This window comes from Anabrus simplex, chromosome 6 (assembly GCF_040414725.1).
Source record: "Anabrus simplex isolate iqAnaSimp1 chromosome 6, ASM4041472v1, whole genome shotgun sequence".
Classification (NCBI taxonomy): domain Eukaryota; kingdom Metazoa; phylum Arthropoda; class Insecta; order Orthoptera; family Tettigoniidae; genus Anabrus; species Anabrus simplex.
The window spans coordinates 281,700,007-281,720,102 of record NC_090270.1 but is presented as its reverse complement, the minus strand read 5'-3'; the positions used below and the strand labels follow the sequence as shown (position 1 = coordinate 281,720,102).

At 41.1% G+C, this 20,096-nt stretch overlaps 1 protein-coding gene across 1 annotated transcript in view; it reads right to left on the bottom strand.

Moving 5' to 3' along the window:
- Positions 1-20,096, bottom strand: part of LOC136876457 (actin-binding Rho-activating protein) — a 131,877-nt gene that overhangs the window by 21,672 nt on the left and 90,109 nt on the right. Inside the window, exons 2-3 of the mRNA XM_067150441.2 lie at positions 9,188-9,354; positions 2,175-2,337 (exon numbers count right to left, since the gene is read on the bottom strand). Of these exons, the coding sequence (XP_067006542.2) occupies positions 2,175-2,337; positions 9,188-9,354 (330 nt within the window). The remainder of the gene's footprint in view (positions 1-2,174; positions 2,338-9,187; positions 9,355-20,096) is intronic.

The window sequence follows — 20,096 nt, the reverse complement described above, 5'->3', positions numbered from 1 at the left end:
GTTGATCCCAACATTCTCCTCTTCAAATTCAGACAACACACCACACTACCCACTATCACGAAAACACGTAATAGTGAACACATCCGTCCATATAGAGAAAGGCTATCCGACCGTAAAATAGGGCCAAATATACATGTGCTACGCAGTTCGCACCCCCGACCCCACAGATGTGAGGAAATAAGTAAAAAGAACAAGTATAGATTTAACGTGTATTCCCTCGAAAGTAAAAAAAAAAAAAAAAAATCAGATGGCTCTTTACCAATAACATGCTTGCTTTGTCAGTGAGTGTCCACGTGAAATAATTCAAAAGCGTGCCGGTCCTGAAGCCGGCTCGCTTGTCAGGTCTCCAGTGTTGCACAGCTGTACGCGGTTCTGTCCAGTCTCACTGCTCGTTCTCAGAGGCTAAGTAGTTAAAACGGAGAGTTGAAAACGCTGTGTCTCGAGCTGGAGAAAACCTGGCACCCCGCGGTCAAGGAATGTAAACACAGCCAGCCAACTAGGCTTCAGAAGTGTGCCGGTCGTTAACAAGGAAATTGCAAGAACTATACCCTAGTAGCCCTGATCCATTTCTGGTGACACATGTAGGTTGTAGTGCACTGTGTCTGACGGCATGGACTAGAACAAATTTGTTACTTTCACTGACCAGTCTCAGTCTCATCCTTGCCTTTGGCAATATAAAATAATGAGGACTGATAGTTACGCCATCCATTACTGAGCCAATCCCAGTGATGAACTATGTAAAAGTGTCGCTCACAGAGTTAGTTGGTGTATGGCATGTATTTCACTGGATTTGGCAGACTGATATGCAGTATACTAGCGCATTCTTGTTTAGTGAGGAAAGCAAGGGGAAACTATCTCGTTTCGGTACAGTAAATGCTCCAAAGTCAAGGGAAGACACTATTTAGTCAATTATGGAGCCCTGTCGCCATCATTTTGGAGAAAATCTCATCTTAAAGGACGATAACTCACGTGCTCAACTAGCAGTTCAGATTAACATATACATTAATAATAATGTTTTTGGCTTTACGTCCCATTAACTACTTTTACGGTTTTCGGGGACGTCGAGCTGCCACAATTTAATCCAGCAAGAATTCTTTTACGTGCCAATAAATCTACCGACAGGTGGCAGATTAATTTGAGCACCTTTAAATACCACCGGACTGAGGCAGGATCGAATCTGCCAAGCTGGAGTAAGAAGGCCAGCGTTTCAACTGTCTGAGCCACTCAGCCCGGCAACATTTACCTTCATCGGCTGGTATACTCTAAATAGAGTGGCCTACCTGTTCCCCAGACACTATTCTAACAGTATCTACTCGCTCAATAAAATATGCAGTGCCGAGCTGAGTAGGTCAGACGGTAGAGCGCTCGCCTTCTGAGCTCAAGTAGGCGGGTTCGATCCCGACTCAGTCCAGTGGTATTTGAAGGTGCTCAAATACGCCAGCTTTGTCTAAGTACATTTTACTGGGACGTAAAGAACTCCTGTCGTTACAAAATTCCGGTAACTTGGCGTCTCGGAAAAGTAGGTAGCTACTGACACATAAAACAAGTATCAATTGTTATTATTTATTTATTTATTTATTTATTTATTTATTTATTTATTTATTTATTTATTTATTTATTTATTTATTTTTTATTTATTTATTTATTTATTTATTTAATCCGTTTACCCTCCAGGGTTGGTTATTCCCTCGGACTCAGCGAGGGATCCCACCTCTACCGCTCAAGGGCAGTGACTCGGAGCGTGAGACATTTAGTCGGGTGGATACAACTGGACATGAGGAGCAGTATCTCGCCCAGACGTCCTCACCTACTATGCTGAGCAGGGGCCATATGTGGGGATGGGAAGATTGGAAGGGATAAGTAAGGAAGCGGGAAGAAAGCGGCAGTGGCCTTAAGTTACGTATCATCCCGGCATTTGCCTGGAAGGGTGGGAAACCACGGAAAAACCACTTCGAGGATGGTTGAGGTAGGAATCAAACCCCCTCTACTCAGTTGACCTACCGAGGCTGAATGGACTCCGTTCCAGGCCTCGTAGCACTTTTCAAATTTCGTGGCAGAGCCGAGAATCGAACCCGGGCCTCCGAGGCTGGCAGCTAATCACACTAACCACTACACCACAGAGGCGGACATTATTATTATTATTTAAAACAATGAGTACTGTTGATGATACTTACGGAGAAGAGCTCCCCGAACCTGATGACCACTAGTTTCTCTCCAGGTCCCACCTCCTCCAGCTCACCATGTTCATTGATAATTTCACACAGTTCGAGGATCTCTTTGTTGACATGTGTGTGTGCTTTCCTCCCTCGTATGTCTGTCTTGGAACCGGCTATTGGTCTGTAACAGAACACCACACACTAAGAACATGGTTGTTGTACGCGCTACACAGCTAACTCAGAAGTCAAGCAACACTTCATTCATTGGAATAATAACAATAGAATCAATGCTAAAATGAATATATTCCCAGATCCTCTGCAGTGTTGCTAAAAGTACAAGAAAAATGTTAATGGGCTGAATAATTACAGTTCTTTCTTTCATAATCCGTTTACGCTCCAGGGTTGGTTTTTCTCTCGGACTCAGCGAGGGATCCCACCTCTACCGCCTCAAGGGCAGTGTCCTGGAGTGTGAGACTTTTGTTCGGGGATACAACTGTGAAGAAGGACCAGTACCGCTCCCAGCTGGCCTCAGCTGCTATGCTGAACAGGGTCCTTGAGGGAGATCGGAAGATTGGAAGGGATAGAGAAGGAAGAGGGAAGGAAGTGGCCGAGGCCTTAAATATGTACCATCCCGGCATTTGCCTGGAGGAGAATTGGGAACCACGTAAAACCACTTTGCGAATGGCTGAAGAGGGAATCGAAGCCCCCTCTACTCAGTTGAACTCCCGAGGCTGAGTGGAACCCGTTCCAGACCTCGTACCACTTTTCAACTTTCGTGGCAGAGACGGGAATCGAACCCGGACCTCTAGGGGTGGAAGCTAATCACACCAAGCATGACACCACAGAGGCGGACAAATTACTATTTACTTTACAAAATAAATCGTTCTTAAAATTCTCATCCTAAGCCTCGATCTTTGGGGAAGCAAATTTTTACATTTGCTGAAAAGACGCTGTGCGCGGTCATGTGAAAGAATACCTGGGTTTAATTTTAAGAACATCCTAGCAGTGATGGATATTCTTGGTCGCTTATAGCCTGTAAAACCGACCGTTCATGATATCCCCCTTATTAATCCTCCTATGGAAAAAAAGCACATGAAAAAAAAAGTTTTATAAATGGATTTCCATTAAGGCTGGTCGACTTCCAGTCAGGTTGGTCTTGTATATCTTTTGGGAGAGTAAAATCACTGTTTCGTTTCCCTATAAACCCCCAGTCCATTCCGGGAATTTGACATAGTATGGACCTAAAAATTAACTTTGGACGGGTGGATGCTAAATATGACGTTTGGTTGAAATAAATCCAGTAGTTTTCAAGTCATAAGAACTCAGACAAACAGACAAACAAACAGACACCTAAGTTAACCAACTTCAGATAAAAGTTCGTCTATCGTGTAAGGTCTCTCAACGGATTGTACGCTACTTTGGACATATAATGCGCCGAGATGGTAGTCTACAAAAGCTGATTGTTGAGGGCAAAGTCCAGGGAACCAGACAACGAGGACGAATACCAACGCGATGGATTGACATGGTGAACGGCCCCCTACAGTGTTCTCTCAGAGTAACCACATTGAAAGCTTTAGATAGGGAAGAATGGCGGAGTATGGTTCATCGGCTAGAGGGCTGGATATTATGATAGTAACGACGCCTCAGTCATGAGGCAAAACGATGAAGAAGAAGTTTAAAAAAACCATGCAGATGGACATTAATTATTACTCATGAAACGGATAACTGAATGAAAATTTCGCCACAATAGTCAATGTACAGACACACAGTCGTTACGGTTTTATTTATATAGACTAGCAAATGTACTCGTGCTTCGCTACGGTATTCCACATTGTACACGGATTTCTCCATAAACCACTGTAAAGGCAGTGAGAAAAATTATATTGAATTGCATGCCTCTTAGCGCTATCGTAGAAACAAAGCAAGGAGGACAAAATACGTTGTTTCCGATGTAAGGTAGGCATTGGGGAAGTTCTGAAAATAATGGCAGGCCACATTTCCTACTGCCAATCACAATCGAGTTCGGGAGTTTCCACTATAACAGCAGGCTCACTTGGCAACAACCATTCATAACAGAGATGGAGAATTTTCATTATAAGACAGGTCACTTTTCCTAATGCAAGTCACAATCGAGTTCGAAAGATTTGATTATAATCGAGAAATGCAACGTTATCTAACCAAGACCGACTCCAATCCTCAGACCTTAATGCTACTCTCGATCGTTCAAAGATGGCGAATCGAGTAGCCGGAATTATTGGAAATGTGGGTATGTTTTGGTTTGTTGTTATCGTATGTAGTCGGTGTAATTTTATTAAATTTGACGATAAATGTTAGTTTCTTTGTAGAATATAAGTGTGCGAGTGTATTTATATGAGTCAGTGGATACATAAGATCTCTAATTATACACAGTAATGTGAGAATGTGCTTGTTTCGATCGTGTTTTTACCCATTAAAAGAACATGAGTGCATTATGTGGACCAGGTTTTAGTCTAACTAGGGCAATGCCTCTCATACAACTGTTCTTAATTTTCCTACGGAATAGAACATTATGAGAGAAATCGATTAGGAATATACATCGTGATTATTTTGAAGTCCATGGCAAAACCGTAGCGTGCATACATCATTTTGAGAATAAGTCTGAGGTTAGGGAAGCCAGTTCTCTACTTCCAAACTATTCGTGTTCTTCGAAAAATATTAACTTAGATAGAATATAGCTGATATTGTGTTATTCCGTCAGTGTCTATGAGCTTCAAAGTGTCCATTGATTTAGATGCAAGTGTATTTTACAATAATCTGTGCCTTGCCTGCGGAAATGTTTAGCTGGATCTTGGAGTATAACAAAACTTATAAGTGTGACAGATGGAGCAATCTGTATACTGTTACACAGAAGAAATAAGGACTTAGAGGGATTAGCTGGGTTTGTAACACAGGGTTTTACACTACCAACACCTTCCGATTCATGCTGTGGCTATCTGTTATCAAGCAGACTGCGCCGGACTGAAACTTGTCCATGTGGTTAAACATCAATGTTTAGTCAATAGAGTTTTTGCATTCATGTTCTTTAATGGGTGAAAACCTATTATATCTTTAGTGTCTGAACGTTTCATTACTAAGGTTACTATCATTGTGTGAAGTGCTGCTATGGCATATGTCAACATTATATTAACATTACCAGGGCCGTTCATTGGGTTAACATAATCATTTCGGGTGTATAGTACGCGAACCTTTTCTTGAACCTTGAGCAACATAGTGCTGAATGAGAACTTGGGCTCAAGAAAAGCTTCGCGTACTATACTTGATCTGAGTGACTCAGACGGTTAAGGCTCTGGCCTTCTGATCCCAAGTTGGTAGATCCGATCCTGGCTCAGTCCGGTAGTATTTGAAGGTGCTAAAATACGCCAGCCTCGTGTCAGTATATTTACTGGCACGTAAAAGAACTACTGCAGGATTAAATTTCGGCACTTCGACGTTTCCGAAACCCGTAAAAAATGTAGTTAGTGGGACTTAAAGCCAATAACATTATTATTTCGGGTGTACTTCCCATTCATTGGGTGCTGAATTTAAGAAATTGTCCACCACTTCAAAACTACGGCAACAAATTATGTTTCACAGTTCTCATGACAGCGAATAAATCGAGAAATTTCACACCTTTATTTATTTTGAAACATTCAAAATGATGTTAGAAATATCATTTAAAAAGTTTTATATAATGTATTTTCATCTATCCAGCGAAGTGAAATCTAAGAGAAAACGTTATTTGACGAATTGAAATGTCTAAATTATCAGCTTGTTGGTCTCTTATCTAGTAGAATATATGTATTGTAGTTGATTATATGTGGCGCATACTTGTTGGCGAAGCGTCTTCATACGTGTAAAAGTGATTTTCTCTATGATGTTACATTTATCATGTTAAATTACCGCCTTTTATATAATATGTACGTGATATTTTCGTGTTAGCCAATACCAGCAATCCGGCTACTTCGGCCACCATGTTTTTCTTATATTACGGTCCGAGGATTGGAGTCGGTCTTGATCTAACGTATCAACAATTGTATCAATAATAGAATGGTGATTGCGCTATCTGTTTTCGAATACGACTTACCGTTTAGCCACCAATTATCCCGAAACGAAGGTCTGCACCGTCGTTAAAATGCATCCATATTTCGATATTTTCCGGGGCCAAAAATTATATATACATTTTAACAACTTGGAATTTTTCCTCAAAGGAAAGATTGTCTAGGTATCCGGATTAGCACTCGCTACATGCGGAGAAATTAAGAAAGAAAGTGATACAGTTAAGAAAGTTGAAATTAATAGAAAAGAGGATTATAACTGAGGACAGCCGGATAGGACAGATGTGTAAATACTAAGTGGATGTATTGGAAAATCAAATGTCCCTCAATAAATTATGAAGGTATGAAGTTACGGATAGAAGAAAGGGGTAACTTAGGAGAAATTTAGTCGCAGGGATTCTTAGGTAAACTGATAAGAAGATGACTTATGGTGTTATTTCTTAAGCTTATCGAGAATGGTTATAACCTCCAACGATATTCCGCCAATATCCCGCAGAATGGCCGATTAACGTCTTTCTTGCTTTCTACCCAAGGAACAACCACGAGTTTACAGGAATGATGACGAAAATGGCAATACGTTACATCCCTGCTGGCAAGCAGTCAGAGGCGTTGCCATGGTAACCTGTAGGTTCCTTGTTGGTCTGTCGCTCACTCAATGCAGACCATGATACTCGCAGAAAATAGTAATTTTCTCCGCCATTTGAAGAGTAAACTAAATTATGAACATAACAAAAGCTGTTTATAATGAAGAGACGTTTCACATACGGACTTTACAGAAAATCAATAGTATAAGAGGAAATGGAGGAAAACTGTTCTGGTTTTCCTATAAATCCCTCGTCTATTCAAATATTTTAAAATCAAATACATATCAAAACCTTCCCTGGGATAAGTATACTCTAAATATGACGTTCGGTCGAGATCTATTCATCTGTTTCGCCGTGATGGTGGAACAAACGGACACGAAAAATAAAAACCACAGATTCAGTCTTGAGTTGACCTAAAACGGATAAATATCTGAAAAATTGGCAAAAACAAACGAAATTACAGACAGCGGACCCCCTACAACTTTTTTTATGTACATTACACTGACTGACTATTGCTGTTAGTTGAGGAGTGTTTTGCTTCTTCGGTAGTTACTTTTCTCTGCTAGATGGCATTGCTGCTGCAGTTACAAAAACCAAATCATCAATGAGTACACTTCTTTTTCTCCCTAGTGGTTTCACGTCGCACTAATGCATCGAGGGTTTTCGGCAACACAAGGGTGGAAGAGGGCTAGGATTAGGAAGGTAGCAGACGTGACCTTAGTTAAGGGACAACCCCAGCATTTTCCTGGTGGGTACATGGGAAACCATGGAAAAACATCTTCAGGGCTGCCTACAGTGGGATTCGAACCCACCATCTCCCGAATGCAAGTTCACAGCTACCGTTGTAATCTGTGCCGGATGTTCGGCCTCTCCACACATTTAATTTGTCCGCCAACTCTACTGTGGTGCTGTTAACAGCAAGTTTATGAACTTTTACCAACAAAATCATACTTAGGCCAAGAGAGTGCTCTACTTGTGGATATGCTTTGTCATTTGGATAACAGAGGTCTCTCCCATGTGAGGTAGTTTATTATGTAGTATGTAATTTCATGAGTATAGATTGATAAGACTGTAAGAAGTGACATCATATTGCCACCCCTTTCCTTATATGGAAGTAACCAATCAGCCTTAAGGATAACTTCATGTTAGTCTCAAACTTTCCTCCCATGGCTTTTATAAGGGGAGGCATTTCGGCTGAGCGGGTTGTTTTGTGCTTGAAGGCAGTGCGGCTTCGGCGATATACGACTGGATTCTAGGGGCAACGCTGAGTAGACCTGACATCATGAAAGATAGAAAGAGTACCTGTGTTTTGGATTTTAACTGCGGGAAAACTGTCTGTGAACTTTAACTTTGGGAAGATGTCATCGGACTTAAACTTATGAAGAAGATGGCTGCGAACTTTAATGTAAAATTCTGTATTCGGTGTTTGTTCTGGAAGATTAGGGCTTCCGCCTAGTATGTTTTAACTTAGATTGGTCTTTGAATTATACGCTGCTGGGCTGTTAATATTTCTCGGAGTCACGAGTGTGGTACCATCGTTCCCCTCCATTCAAATTGGAGTTTCGGGGGACTAATATTTTTCCCCTATTTCTTTCAGATTTCTTTAGTCACCTGGTAGTATGGATTAACACTGATTCAACGGGCTATGCCCACCTTAGGATTTCTATTCTTTTGTAAGGAATGCTGTTGCAGCCTCCGGCTTCTTTTGTAAGGAATGCTGTTGCAGCCTCCGGCTTTGCTACTTGCTTGGTTTTCCTTTTATAGGATCATTCCTATATTAATATGGGCCTTCTGCTCCTACTTCATTGGATATCTTGATCCATATTTATTTTCAATGTGAATAACGAGTGTGACCGGTAATATGTTATCACTTAATATATGAGCCTAGTGGCTCGAAAGATGGTAATTCAGTGAGCTTCGGATCAACTTCTATTGTAAAAGCCGGCCTAAGGTTTGTACCTTGCCACAGTACTCAGTAGATCATTTAATGTTGAATTGGGACTTCACCACTGTTTAATGTAAATACTTATGTGTAAGTTGAGTGAAATATTTAGAGACATGTTAGGCTCCTTTTCGAGAAGCGTTTTGGAGTATTCTTCCATCGTTTTCGACTGAGATTGTTCATTATTAGCCACGGGCTCTTCAAATTGTTTGTAAATTTGATGTTAAGTGGAAAAGAGAAAGAAAACATAACCTTTTCAAAATTCTGTCTGCGCATTCAATCCTCGCACTTCCTTTTCCTCCATGATCCACAGAAAAAACCGTAACATAACCAATTCATAGGTAAAGAATAGAAACGCTATGAGTTGAGTAGTTCGCTCTTACATGCAGCCATTACCTTGAAGGGTTCATGCAACTCTGGTACTGCACTCACTTTCCATAGTCGGCATCGTTCTTGTCCATCTTCGGTCTTGGCGAGGTCCGGCCATGCTCTGAAAAGGGGTTGAGTTTCTGTTGTTCCTTGTGGTCATCAGCCTGCTTGTTGAACTGAGCCACTCTCTCGGAAAGTCCTCTGCAGAACCGCATGTCCAGCGGTGTGTCCTGCACAAAAAAAAAAAAAAAAAAAAAAAAAAAAAAAAAAAGACAGTTCACTCCACATGCATTGAGGCAAGTCAAATGATCATTAACTGGTGAGGGGAGGTGAGGTTTGTTGAACCCCAACAAAAATACACGCCGCCACTCCTCAATGAGCAATGTGGTGGGTACTTTGACAGCCAAGGCGGCTTTCAGTCAGTTTGTAGTGCTGGGCAAAACAGTTGCTATTAGACAAGTTGCGAGCAGACAACCGTTTTATAAAGCGGTTGGAAAGCAACGTACTCCTAATGATATGGACAGAAATGAGGTAGTGCGTCAATCTTGGTCAACCGCGGCAACATACGACTTTCTCTGTACCGGCCAGTCCGTGATCCATATCATTCTATCTAATACAAACTGATATAAAAGAAGTGAATCAGTATACGTATTGCGTAGTCATACAGCATAACCAATGGATACATAAAGATTATAACGTAACCAAGAACACAATTTTCCATCCACCCTGAGCAACAACAACAACAACAACAACAACAAAAACTTACAAAATTGAAAACACATTTTTGCCTTGGAAATGTAATATTCTGAAATGTATAAGCTTTGTATAAAACATTACATTGGGCATTGTGTTAAAATTTGGATTCGATTAGATGACGTGTTTTCCCAGAGACACAGATGTGCCGGAATTTAGCCTCACAAGAGTTTCTTTAACGTTCCAGTAAATCTATTGACACGAGGCTGACATATTTGAGCGTTTTCAAATACCACCGAACCTAACAAGCTGGCCAGCGTTCCACCGTCCGAGCCGTTGTGAGTGTGTCTTTGTCATTACAGAGACAGATTTGAAGTCGGATGTTTTCGTATTAGTTTTAAATGATAAATATTACGGCATCTTAAGATACATGAGTTCAGTATCATGACTGAGTGGAGTGCAATTAGAATAATTAACAATATTAACTCAAAAATTACTGGACTAACTGTACCTTGCAACACTCAAGCCATTGAATCTGGCTCTCGGTGACGTCAGGCGCATCAGCCAACAGCAGCGCAGCTCTCCGGAATGACCTACCTGACCTGTGTGTTATTCTAGATACTGTACATTGGAAAATCACGGCTTCAAGAAAAGCAACGATTGGGGAACGACGGTTTTGTGTAAGTACCGGTTGTGAAACGGGACTGGTGAAGAACAGAACGTCAGAACGGCCCCTGGTCCTCCATATCCGAAGAGATAGGTGGTTTGAGAAGTACTGGTAGCGGTGCGCTTCGTTGCGGTTCTCTGTCGGTTATTATCTGAAAATAATTTTTAATGAGTTCGATGGAATGAAGTTTAAGTTTTGTTAATGATCACTGTATTAGTTTTAGAATATACTGTTCAAGATATGAGAACGAGTCGGCAAATATTTTAGTTTCTCGGAATAAATTAAAAAGCATTTCTAACCACAGGACCAACATTTTTAACTCATAAATACACGAAACATGTAAATGCAACTTCATTTGAAGTCATCTCTTCAGGAATAAAATAGGTTTCTACCTAAAATGCGAGATCTACTTGTAAATGAGTTTGAATGTGTCTACATGTCGTTTTTCTCGGCTCTTGAGAGCAGCAAATGACGGTTTCAATCAGCTATCACTTCCCCTACGGATATTCAGTATACGAAAGAAATAACACGAACCAATGTAGTATTTAAAAAATCTCTGCTGGGTAGTGAAAATCCCTCAATTAGTCTTTTCAGAATGGTTTCGTTAGTGAGGTACAGAACCAGTCTGAAGTTTTAAGAGCACCATATACCAAGCCAGAAATTCTATTTACACAAAATCTTTCACACCTTGTGTTTGAATCTCATCAGTCCACAGACTGGTTTGATGTACCCCTCCATGCCTCCCTATCCAGTGCTAACCTTTTCATTTCTACGTTAAGACTACATCCTACATCTACTCTAATCTGTTTGTCATATTTTTACCTTGGTCTACCTCTGCTATTCTTACTACCTACACTACCTTCAAAAGCCAACTGAACAAATCCTGAGTGTCTTTTAAGATATGTCGTATGATTCTATCTCTTCTTCTGGTCAAATTTCACCAAATCGTTCTTTCGCCAGTTCGATTCAGTGTCTCTTCATTCGTGATTCAATCTGCCCATCTCATCTTCAGCGTTCATCTGTAACACCACATTTCAAAAACTTCTATTCTCTTTCTTTCAGAGCTAGTTATCGTCCATGTTTCACTTCCAACACAATGCCACGCTCCAGACGAAAATCTTCAAAAATATTTATATTTCTTAACCTTCTTCTACATGAATTATTTTTCGTTTGCGGTTGGTGACAAAAACGTTTCTAGCTTTAAAGTTAAACTAGTGTTCTGTGTCTTAGATTTACCAACAATCTTCTGCAGACTTAGATAAAATAACAAAATCATCGGCAAATCTTAGAGTTTTGATTTTCTTTCCTTGGTCTGTGATTTCCTTTCCAACGGCTTATCAGCTTCTGTGGCTCTCAACCACTTACGAAATTGCGATGGTGGTTCAAACTTGGCGCGCGGTTGTAGCTCTCAGGAGACTTGTGTGGACATGGCAAATGCACTATGGAGAATACGTGCCACTTAGCGGGATATCGCAAGACATTGATTGCCAGCGCACCTAGCGAGATGGCGTTGAAACTGAGTGTAGTAGTACACTATACATTCTGAATTATGACCGGGCGAATTGGCCGTGCGGTTAGGGTCGCGCAGCTGTGAGCTTGTATCCGGGAGATAGTGGGTTCGAACCCCACTGTCGGCAGCCCTGAAGATGGTTTTTCGTGATTTCCCATTTTCACATCAGGAAAATGCTGGGGCTGTACCTTAATTAAGGCCACGAGCGCTTCCTTACCACTCCTAGCCCTTTCCTATCCCATTGTCGCCATAAGACCTGTCTGCGTCAGTGCGACGTAAAGCAAATAGCAAATTATGGATTATGCCAGGTTCCAAGTCGTCCTTAATTAAAATGTGGTTACAGGAGTTTCCCCATTTCACATCGGATGGTAAAATTATGTTCTGTGACGTTTGCAGCAAAGAAGTGAGTGAAACTTGTTTTATACGTTATGAGCTATTATCAATTTAGCAAAATAAACATGGTATTTTAATTGATGTCTATTAAAATACGTAAAATTGAAGATCCTTAATAATATTTTAGAACCTATCTGAGAGTCGATTTTAGGCAGCTAAAATAACATTTAAACACCTAAAAGTCCGAGGCTTAGTAATTACTATTGCATGTTTCTGTGGTGTTTCGAAGTGTAGTGTGTGGTCTAAATGTGAAGAAAAACGTGTTGGAACAAATACTAACACCGAGTCCCCGAACCAGAAGAATTAATTAGACGCGATTAAAATCCTCGATCCGGCCGGGATCGAATCTGAGACCTTCTGAACCGAAGGCCTCAGTGTTGACCATTTAACCAAGGATTTGGACGAAACGAAATAATTTATTGAGTTTCATTATTTCTATCAATTTTAACATGCAACTTTCGTAGTTTCAATCTTGCCGCCTGATGTTTAAGGCCACGCCGCCAGGTGCGCCACTGTCAACATATTTCTCAGTTTAGTACGGGAGAATAAGGAAGTGTCCAGTATTGTCTATAGTGTACTTGGACATGGTTATTAATAGCGCTTTACTTGCTCATTGTGTTCCTACCATATGATCTATTCACACTTTACTCTTGTGTTATCCCTATTTTCGACTAATGGAACTCGAACCGAATAACCACGGTATCAGACCATTTAGACCTGACTCCTCAACGATGCCGGCCACCGGGCGGGCTACGCAATAGGACGGAAATATTCAGAAGAAAAAAAATCACTGGATTTCTGGGGCAGACGTTTAAATTCTAGGTGACATTTGTTGTTATTGGAATGTGATCCTGAACGTTGGACCAATGCTGTAGTGTGTTGCAAGTTGCACATGTGGTGCTGGGAAGAAATCGCGGTCAGGGAAACAGACTAACCTTGATGCAGAGCGGTTGGAAGCTCGACAGGCGATCACTGATATAGCACAGCAGTAAGCTATGGAATTCACACATGACCATATTTTAACACAGTAACATTCAGTAGCGTACGCAAGGGTCGGATAGTGGTCGGGCTGAAATTAAGTGTAACTGCCGCCTTGATCTAAGCGTTTATTGTTGTAGTTTCCTGCCCGTTTGCTACGGGTTCGATTCTTGGCTCTGCCGGTTTATTGGCCTCGGATCGGATGCACTGAATCTCGATAACATAACTGAGGAAAGGAGTGTGTTAAAGTCTCAATGTTCATTTAACTCGAACGAAACATCACAAGAAAATTTCATTTGAGGTCAAGGTTTTCTCGAGATCTATTTTAAGTTCTGGCAGTCCCTAAATGCACGGTTGCGAGCAGCACGGACTCGATGGCTTGCGTAGAATAAATATTTTAAATTCCATTCTAGCTCATCTTGAATAACTTTGATATCTAATGCTAAGATGGGATCAAAAAATGACAAAATACGATGGAGTGAGGGATATCTTTCAAGTGACATACTGAGACGGTTTGGTCACGTAATGAATAGAGATGACAATTACGTGAAAAATAAGAGATTAATATAGTCATGCTGCCATCGTGTTCGGTCCCTTTGGTTGAATGGCCGTGGCGTTCGGTTCAGATGGGCCTGCGTACGATTCCCAGCCGGTCCGGCGACTTTAGTCGCGTGTGAGTAAATCTTCTGGCTCGCGGATGATCCATGTCATGACATAAACTGTGTTAAAATACGGTCATGTGTTAATCTACTTTTCAGTCTATACTGAATCTTCGGAAAGAGCAAATTCCTTGTAAGCTGACCTCTTGAGCTAGTTATCCATAGATTATTCCATATAGCCTATTCTCTATACGTGTTCAATTCCTTTTTTACAAATGACATAGGACATTAGAGTCGGGGGTGGTTGCCACTTCTTTGGCAAGTTCATCAGCTCTCTCGTTCCTTTATGTACCGTTATTACCTCGTACCCATTTCATGCAGAAACGTCTGTTGTAGCCTAATACATGTGATCTTATATTAACAGCAGTCGGATGTAAGTTGTATTTGTCTTGATCATTCTAATATCGTCTGCCCTCTGTTGGCGGCTGCATATAGGCTAATAATTTTGTTCTCTTTCGTATTACTTTCTCAAGATGTTGTTCATTTCTGCTTTTGTCTTTCTTTCTTCGGTTTGTTTTCATCCATTCTCCTCAACGACAGCTATGTCATCAGCATATCTTACCATTTTACACTGGAATTTAAACACCGTCACATACAATTACATTCAGCCAGGATCCAACGACCATCTAGAAAAGAGGAGGATAGTGACTAACCGGCTACGCTATTGAATACAGTTGGCCCACTTTTTCCTTTGTAACATTTAGTACGTTTACATGGGGATTGAGATCGATTTGAATACACTTACCGTACTGATTGCCTGTTGCCATTTCTTGATGGATGCAGTATTTTTGTATTCGTCTCTTGGCACAGGCCAGAGCAAAGTGTAGCTTCCACCGAAGTCCCAGTCTCATCCATGGCTGTGACAATATGGAAGCTGCTGGGGTATGGGTGGTGCTGAGTAATGACATTTGGGGCACAACTAGTGTCTGAGTGTTATGAAAGGTGTTGCTCATAGGATCAGTCGTGCTGCAGTGGCACCTTCTGGTCCAGTGAGGAAAGCAATGGCAAACTACCTCACTCCTCATCTTGCCTAGTATGCCTCATTTGGGCTCTGCCATTGGTTTTTGCAGTTTCCCTATAACTGCATAGCCTTTGGTGGTGCTATTTGAGGATCCAACCAGCCTCTGGGCTGATGACCTAACAGACAGATACCGTACTGAATACGATCCCCGTTTACATGTAGTATTTGAGTATCGTATTGAATCCGCCAGACAATATCGACGTAAACAGACGATGCAGAATTGTAGTAAAATCGATATCACCACTTAGAATTTAAAAACGCCAAATGAAGCAGAAGTATAGGAGATAACTTTCAGTTTTGAAAGTATGTGTGGTACCGGTACCGGTATTACAAATGTAATTGGTGCAATAGATAGAACGCACATTCGAATTTTACCCCCAACACAAGGTTATCGTGATTTTCTTAATCGCCAGGGCTGGCCGTCTTATAATATAATTGCAGCTGCTGATCATTTATACAAGTAAATATATTTACTGGCGTATTATATTTGTTATTTCGACAGAACTTTAATGATGATGATTTTGTCAGAACGAACATGGAGTTTGTGCGCAGTTGTTTTCAATACGATCTCAGTACGATCCGCGTTTACATGGAACTCAATTCGAACCGAGTACGATACGATCCCAGATTTTACCGTATCGACCTTGAGACTCAATGTACTCAGATCGATCTGAATCCTGCATGTAAACGTACTAATTTCTTAGTAAATACAACATAAATGAATATAAAATAAAATGTATCCTATAACTTAAACGTAACTTGCTTCGTTCACAAAGTTTCAATACGGTCTTGGAGATCAAGTGGAAGACAGATGGCATAGTTCTATTTCTGTTCTGTACTAGCTGATGGCTAATGAAAGCAACCCAAACCGTCGACATGACAGGAGCTGACGCGTAACATAACAATCACCACCACTATATCCTTGGATCTACGGCTCTCTGAAGCTTTTTTTTTTATTTTTTTAAATTTTTTTTGCAAGTTGCTTTACGTCGCACCGACACAGATAGGTCTTATTGCGACGATAGGGCAGGAAAGGGCTAGGAATGGGAAGGAAGCGGCCGTGGCCTTAACTAAGCTACAGACCCAGCATTTGCCTGGTGTGAAAATGGGAAACCACGGAAAACCATCTTCAGGGCTGCCGACAGTGCGGTTCGAACCCACTATCTCCCGAATACTGGATACTGGCCGCACTTAAGCGACTGCAACTCGAGCTCGGTCTCTGAAGCTTTTTTTGCTATTTGCTTTACGTCGCACCGACACAGATATGTCTTATGGCAACGATAGGATAGGAAAGGCCTAGGAAGTGGAAGGAAGCGGCCGTGGCCTTAATTAAGGTACAATCCCGGCATTTGCCTGGTGTGAAAATGGGAAACCACGGAAAACCATCTTCAGGGCTGCCGACAGTGGGGTTCGAACCCACTATCTCCCGAATACTGGATACTGGCCGCACTTAAGCGACTGCAACTATCGAGCTCGGTCTCTGAAGCTTTAGCCTACTTTTATGTACCTGTTTTCTGTTGTGTGTCGTGCCGCGACGAATTATTGTGCGTTCTCAAGAAACATTGGAATAAATTCTTTCTTTTATGTCTGTCTTACAAGACAAAATATCGTTCTTTTTTGAAGACGCAGTACAACACACGCAGTTGAAAGTAATTCATTTAGACAGGTGGTGGTGATTATTATTATTATTATTATTATTATTATTATTATTATTATTATTATTATTATTATTATTATTATTATTATTACAATTTGTTTTACATCGAGCCGACACAGATAGGTCTTATGGCGACGATGGGACAGGAAGGGCCTGGGAGTGGGAAGGAAGCGGCCGTGGCCTTAATTAAGGTACATTTGCCTGATGTGAAAATCGGAAACCACGGAAAGCATCTTCAGGGCTGCCGACAGTGGGTCTTGAACCCACTATCTCCTGAATGCAAGGAAGTACAACTAGGCAACCATCCTCTATTAACACTAATCAGAGAAAAAAAACAACAACTTGGAATGGGTCCGACACTTCGATAAACCGAGCAAATGGCCGCATGGTTTGAGCCACGTAGTTAGCAGCTTGTATTCGGGAGATAGTGGGTTCGAACCCTAGTGCTGGGAGCGAATCGCCTGCTCCGAGTGATTGAATCAGTAGTAGCAATTACAGCGCCCCTCTGGAGATAACCGGAGATATCCGAGTGGCAGCGAAGTAATCGGAATAGCGAGTGACACCGGAATAACTGGAGGGCGTTAGGAGGGAAGGAGCGGTTAGTACGCAAGTGAGCCCTGTCCGGTGTCCGCAGTTTTCGACTAAATGCCGCGACTTCAGTCAGTAGTTTGGTCGTTCTCCGAACAAGACACAGGAAAAAATTGGGCCAAATGTAAAGTGTGTGAGCGCCAATTTGTAACAGGAGGAGGAACATCGAATTTGAAACGTTTTCCCCCCAACCAACCCAATTTGGACCAGAAAGAGGGTGTGCCCGTCTACCAGCGGGTTTGCAGCGTGAGATACGTTCCAGACTGGACTGGAAAAACTGAAAAAACGAGAAAGACAACAGCCTCCTATGATAGATGTTTCTCCGAAGGCGAAAGGATAGCCGTTCGTGACTACAGGTCTCCCGATAAAAAATGGGTCATAGGTACAGTGCTAAGTAAGGATGGAGCGCTGAACCAGTGTTGCCAGGTCTCCCTAAATTTCAGGAGATCCCTCGATTTTCTTGCAACATACCAGAAAAAAACCCCAAAAAATCTCCCGAAATTTCTTGCAATCCAAATTTATGGAAAATTAATAATAATGATTAATAGTGCATAATATATTTGTGCCGAAAAACTGTTTCCTCGTCTCGCTGCGTGACGTTTTATCGATAACACCACTCGTTACGCATTTTCCCCGCATTCATTTTAGACTCGAATTATCTCCCCCGCTTTTATTGAACTCAAAACTCACGCTGGACTGCATCATTGGAAGGGAAATCCCCGACCCGCATATAGAATACAAAATCTGCACACAGTTTCTACGCCTGATGAATAACTACATCTACAGGAAGACTGGGCAGAAAGATAATAATAATAATAATAATAATAATAATAATAATAATAATAATAATAATAATAATAATAATAATAAGCATAGAGTGGCCAGAAAGTAAGGGTGAGTGAAATTGTATACTTTTCTCATAACTTCAAACTGCTATTGCATTCTTTAATTTAGGTATATTATAACTTTTCAGTGCTCGAGAAACCACCGAAATTTTCATTATAACTCACGAAATTCTTACTTACAATCTACCGATTTTTTTATTTGTAGATCTAGCAACACTGCGCTGAACTGTACGACCAAGTATGGCGAAGACATATCAACCAGATGAAGTCAGGCAGTTCAAGAGACACTCCTCTGCAGTCTTCGTGCCCTTACCTTTACAACATCCAGAAAAAACGACCAACCACAATGTCAACAGTAACTCTACCAGCGACACCGACAACCAGATCGTGACGCCCACTTCAGCAGATCCAGACTCTGCCCTGCAGCCTCCGCCGCGTAGTCCCGGCACCCGACCTAGCAATGCGGATTCACAGCCAACCGCGACACCTGAAGGAGAGCAAATCCTGCGGCGCTCTACTATGACTAGGAAGGCAGTGGAGATATTAAATTTGTAAGGCACTTATTTCTCTCTCCCTCTTAACCCCGATAGACTATCTCTTTGGATTTTACTATCGACTTTATTGTAGCATAATTCGATATGTTACGCACGCGATGTTCTTTTTGTAAAATCGTGGATCTAGGTAATAGGTTATAATCCAATACAGTATTCCTTTGCATTTGCTTATATTATTACACCAAATACATTAAAAAAACAAATACCCGGGATTCGAACAGCGCCCGCATTGGTGAGAAACCTGATTGTTGTTTTCATTCCATGTCAACGGTGTCAACTATGATTATCTGATAGTCATGTTATTGCAGGGCTGAAAAATGAATTCATTACCATGGATGACATCACATAAGGTATCTCCTATAAACACGTGTTCATGTCTCAGTGCTTGTGTTGCAGAACCCATGTTTATTATTCTTTTTTTCCTGTTTCGATGCATACTATCACCACTTAACATATTGGATGCTTCAATTTGAATACCTCGTAAATTATGTAGGCTATAATATTTGGTTAAATCTCTGAGCAATTTATTATTATTATTATTATTATTATTATTATTATTATTATTATTATTATTATTATTATTATTATTATTATTATTATTATTATTATTATTATTTTTACAATTTGCTTTACGTCGCACCGACACAGATAGGTCTTATGGCGACGATGGGACAGGAAAGGCCTAGGAATGGGAAGGAATCGGCTGTGGCCTTAATTAAGGTACAGCCCCAACATTTGCCCTACCCGCACCAGCCAACTCTCCCGGTAGGGACATTATTATTATTATTATTATTATTATTATTATTATTATTATTATTATTATTATTATTATTATGTCATACGTAGGCCTATTAATTAATTCTTCTTCTTTTTCTACCGCTTATCCCACACCTGTGGGGTCGCGGGTGCGAACTGTGTCGCACATGTGGATTTGGCCCTGTTTTACGGCCGGATGCCCTTCCTGACGCCAACCCTATATGAAGGGATGTAATCACTATTGCGTGTTTCTGTGGTGGTTGGTAGTGTAGTGTGTTGTGTGAATATGAAGATGAAAGTGTTGGGACAAACACAAACACCCAGTCCCCGGGCTAGAAGAATTAATCAGAGACGATTAAAATCCCCGACCCGGCCGGGAATCGAACCCGGGACCCTCTGAACCGAAGGCCTCAACGCTGACCATTCAGCCAATGAGTCGGACAGGCCTATTAATTAATCCTATTAATTAATATATATTTTATGTTCCTCAAACTGTAAAAATATGTTACCTATATGCCTTTTGTCAATAAATGACACTCATGTTCATAAAAACCAGAATACCTTGAAAGACTAGTTCATATTCACAGGGCATAATTATGCATTAGTATGTTCTGAAGAAATGATTAGTATTGGAACCATGTCGGCCTTCAG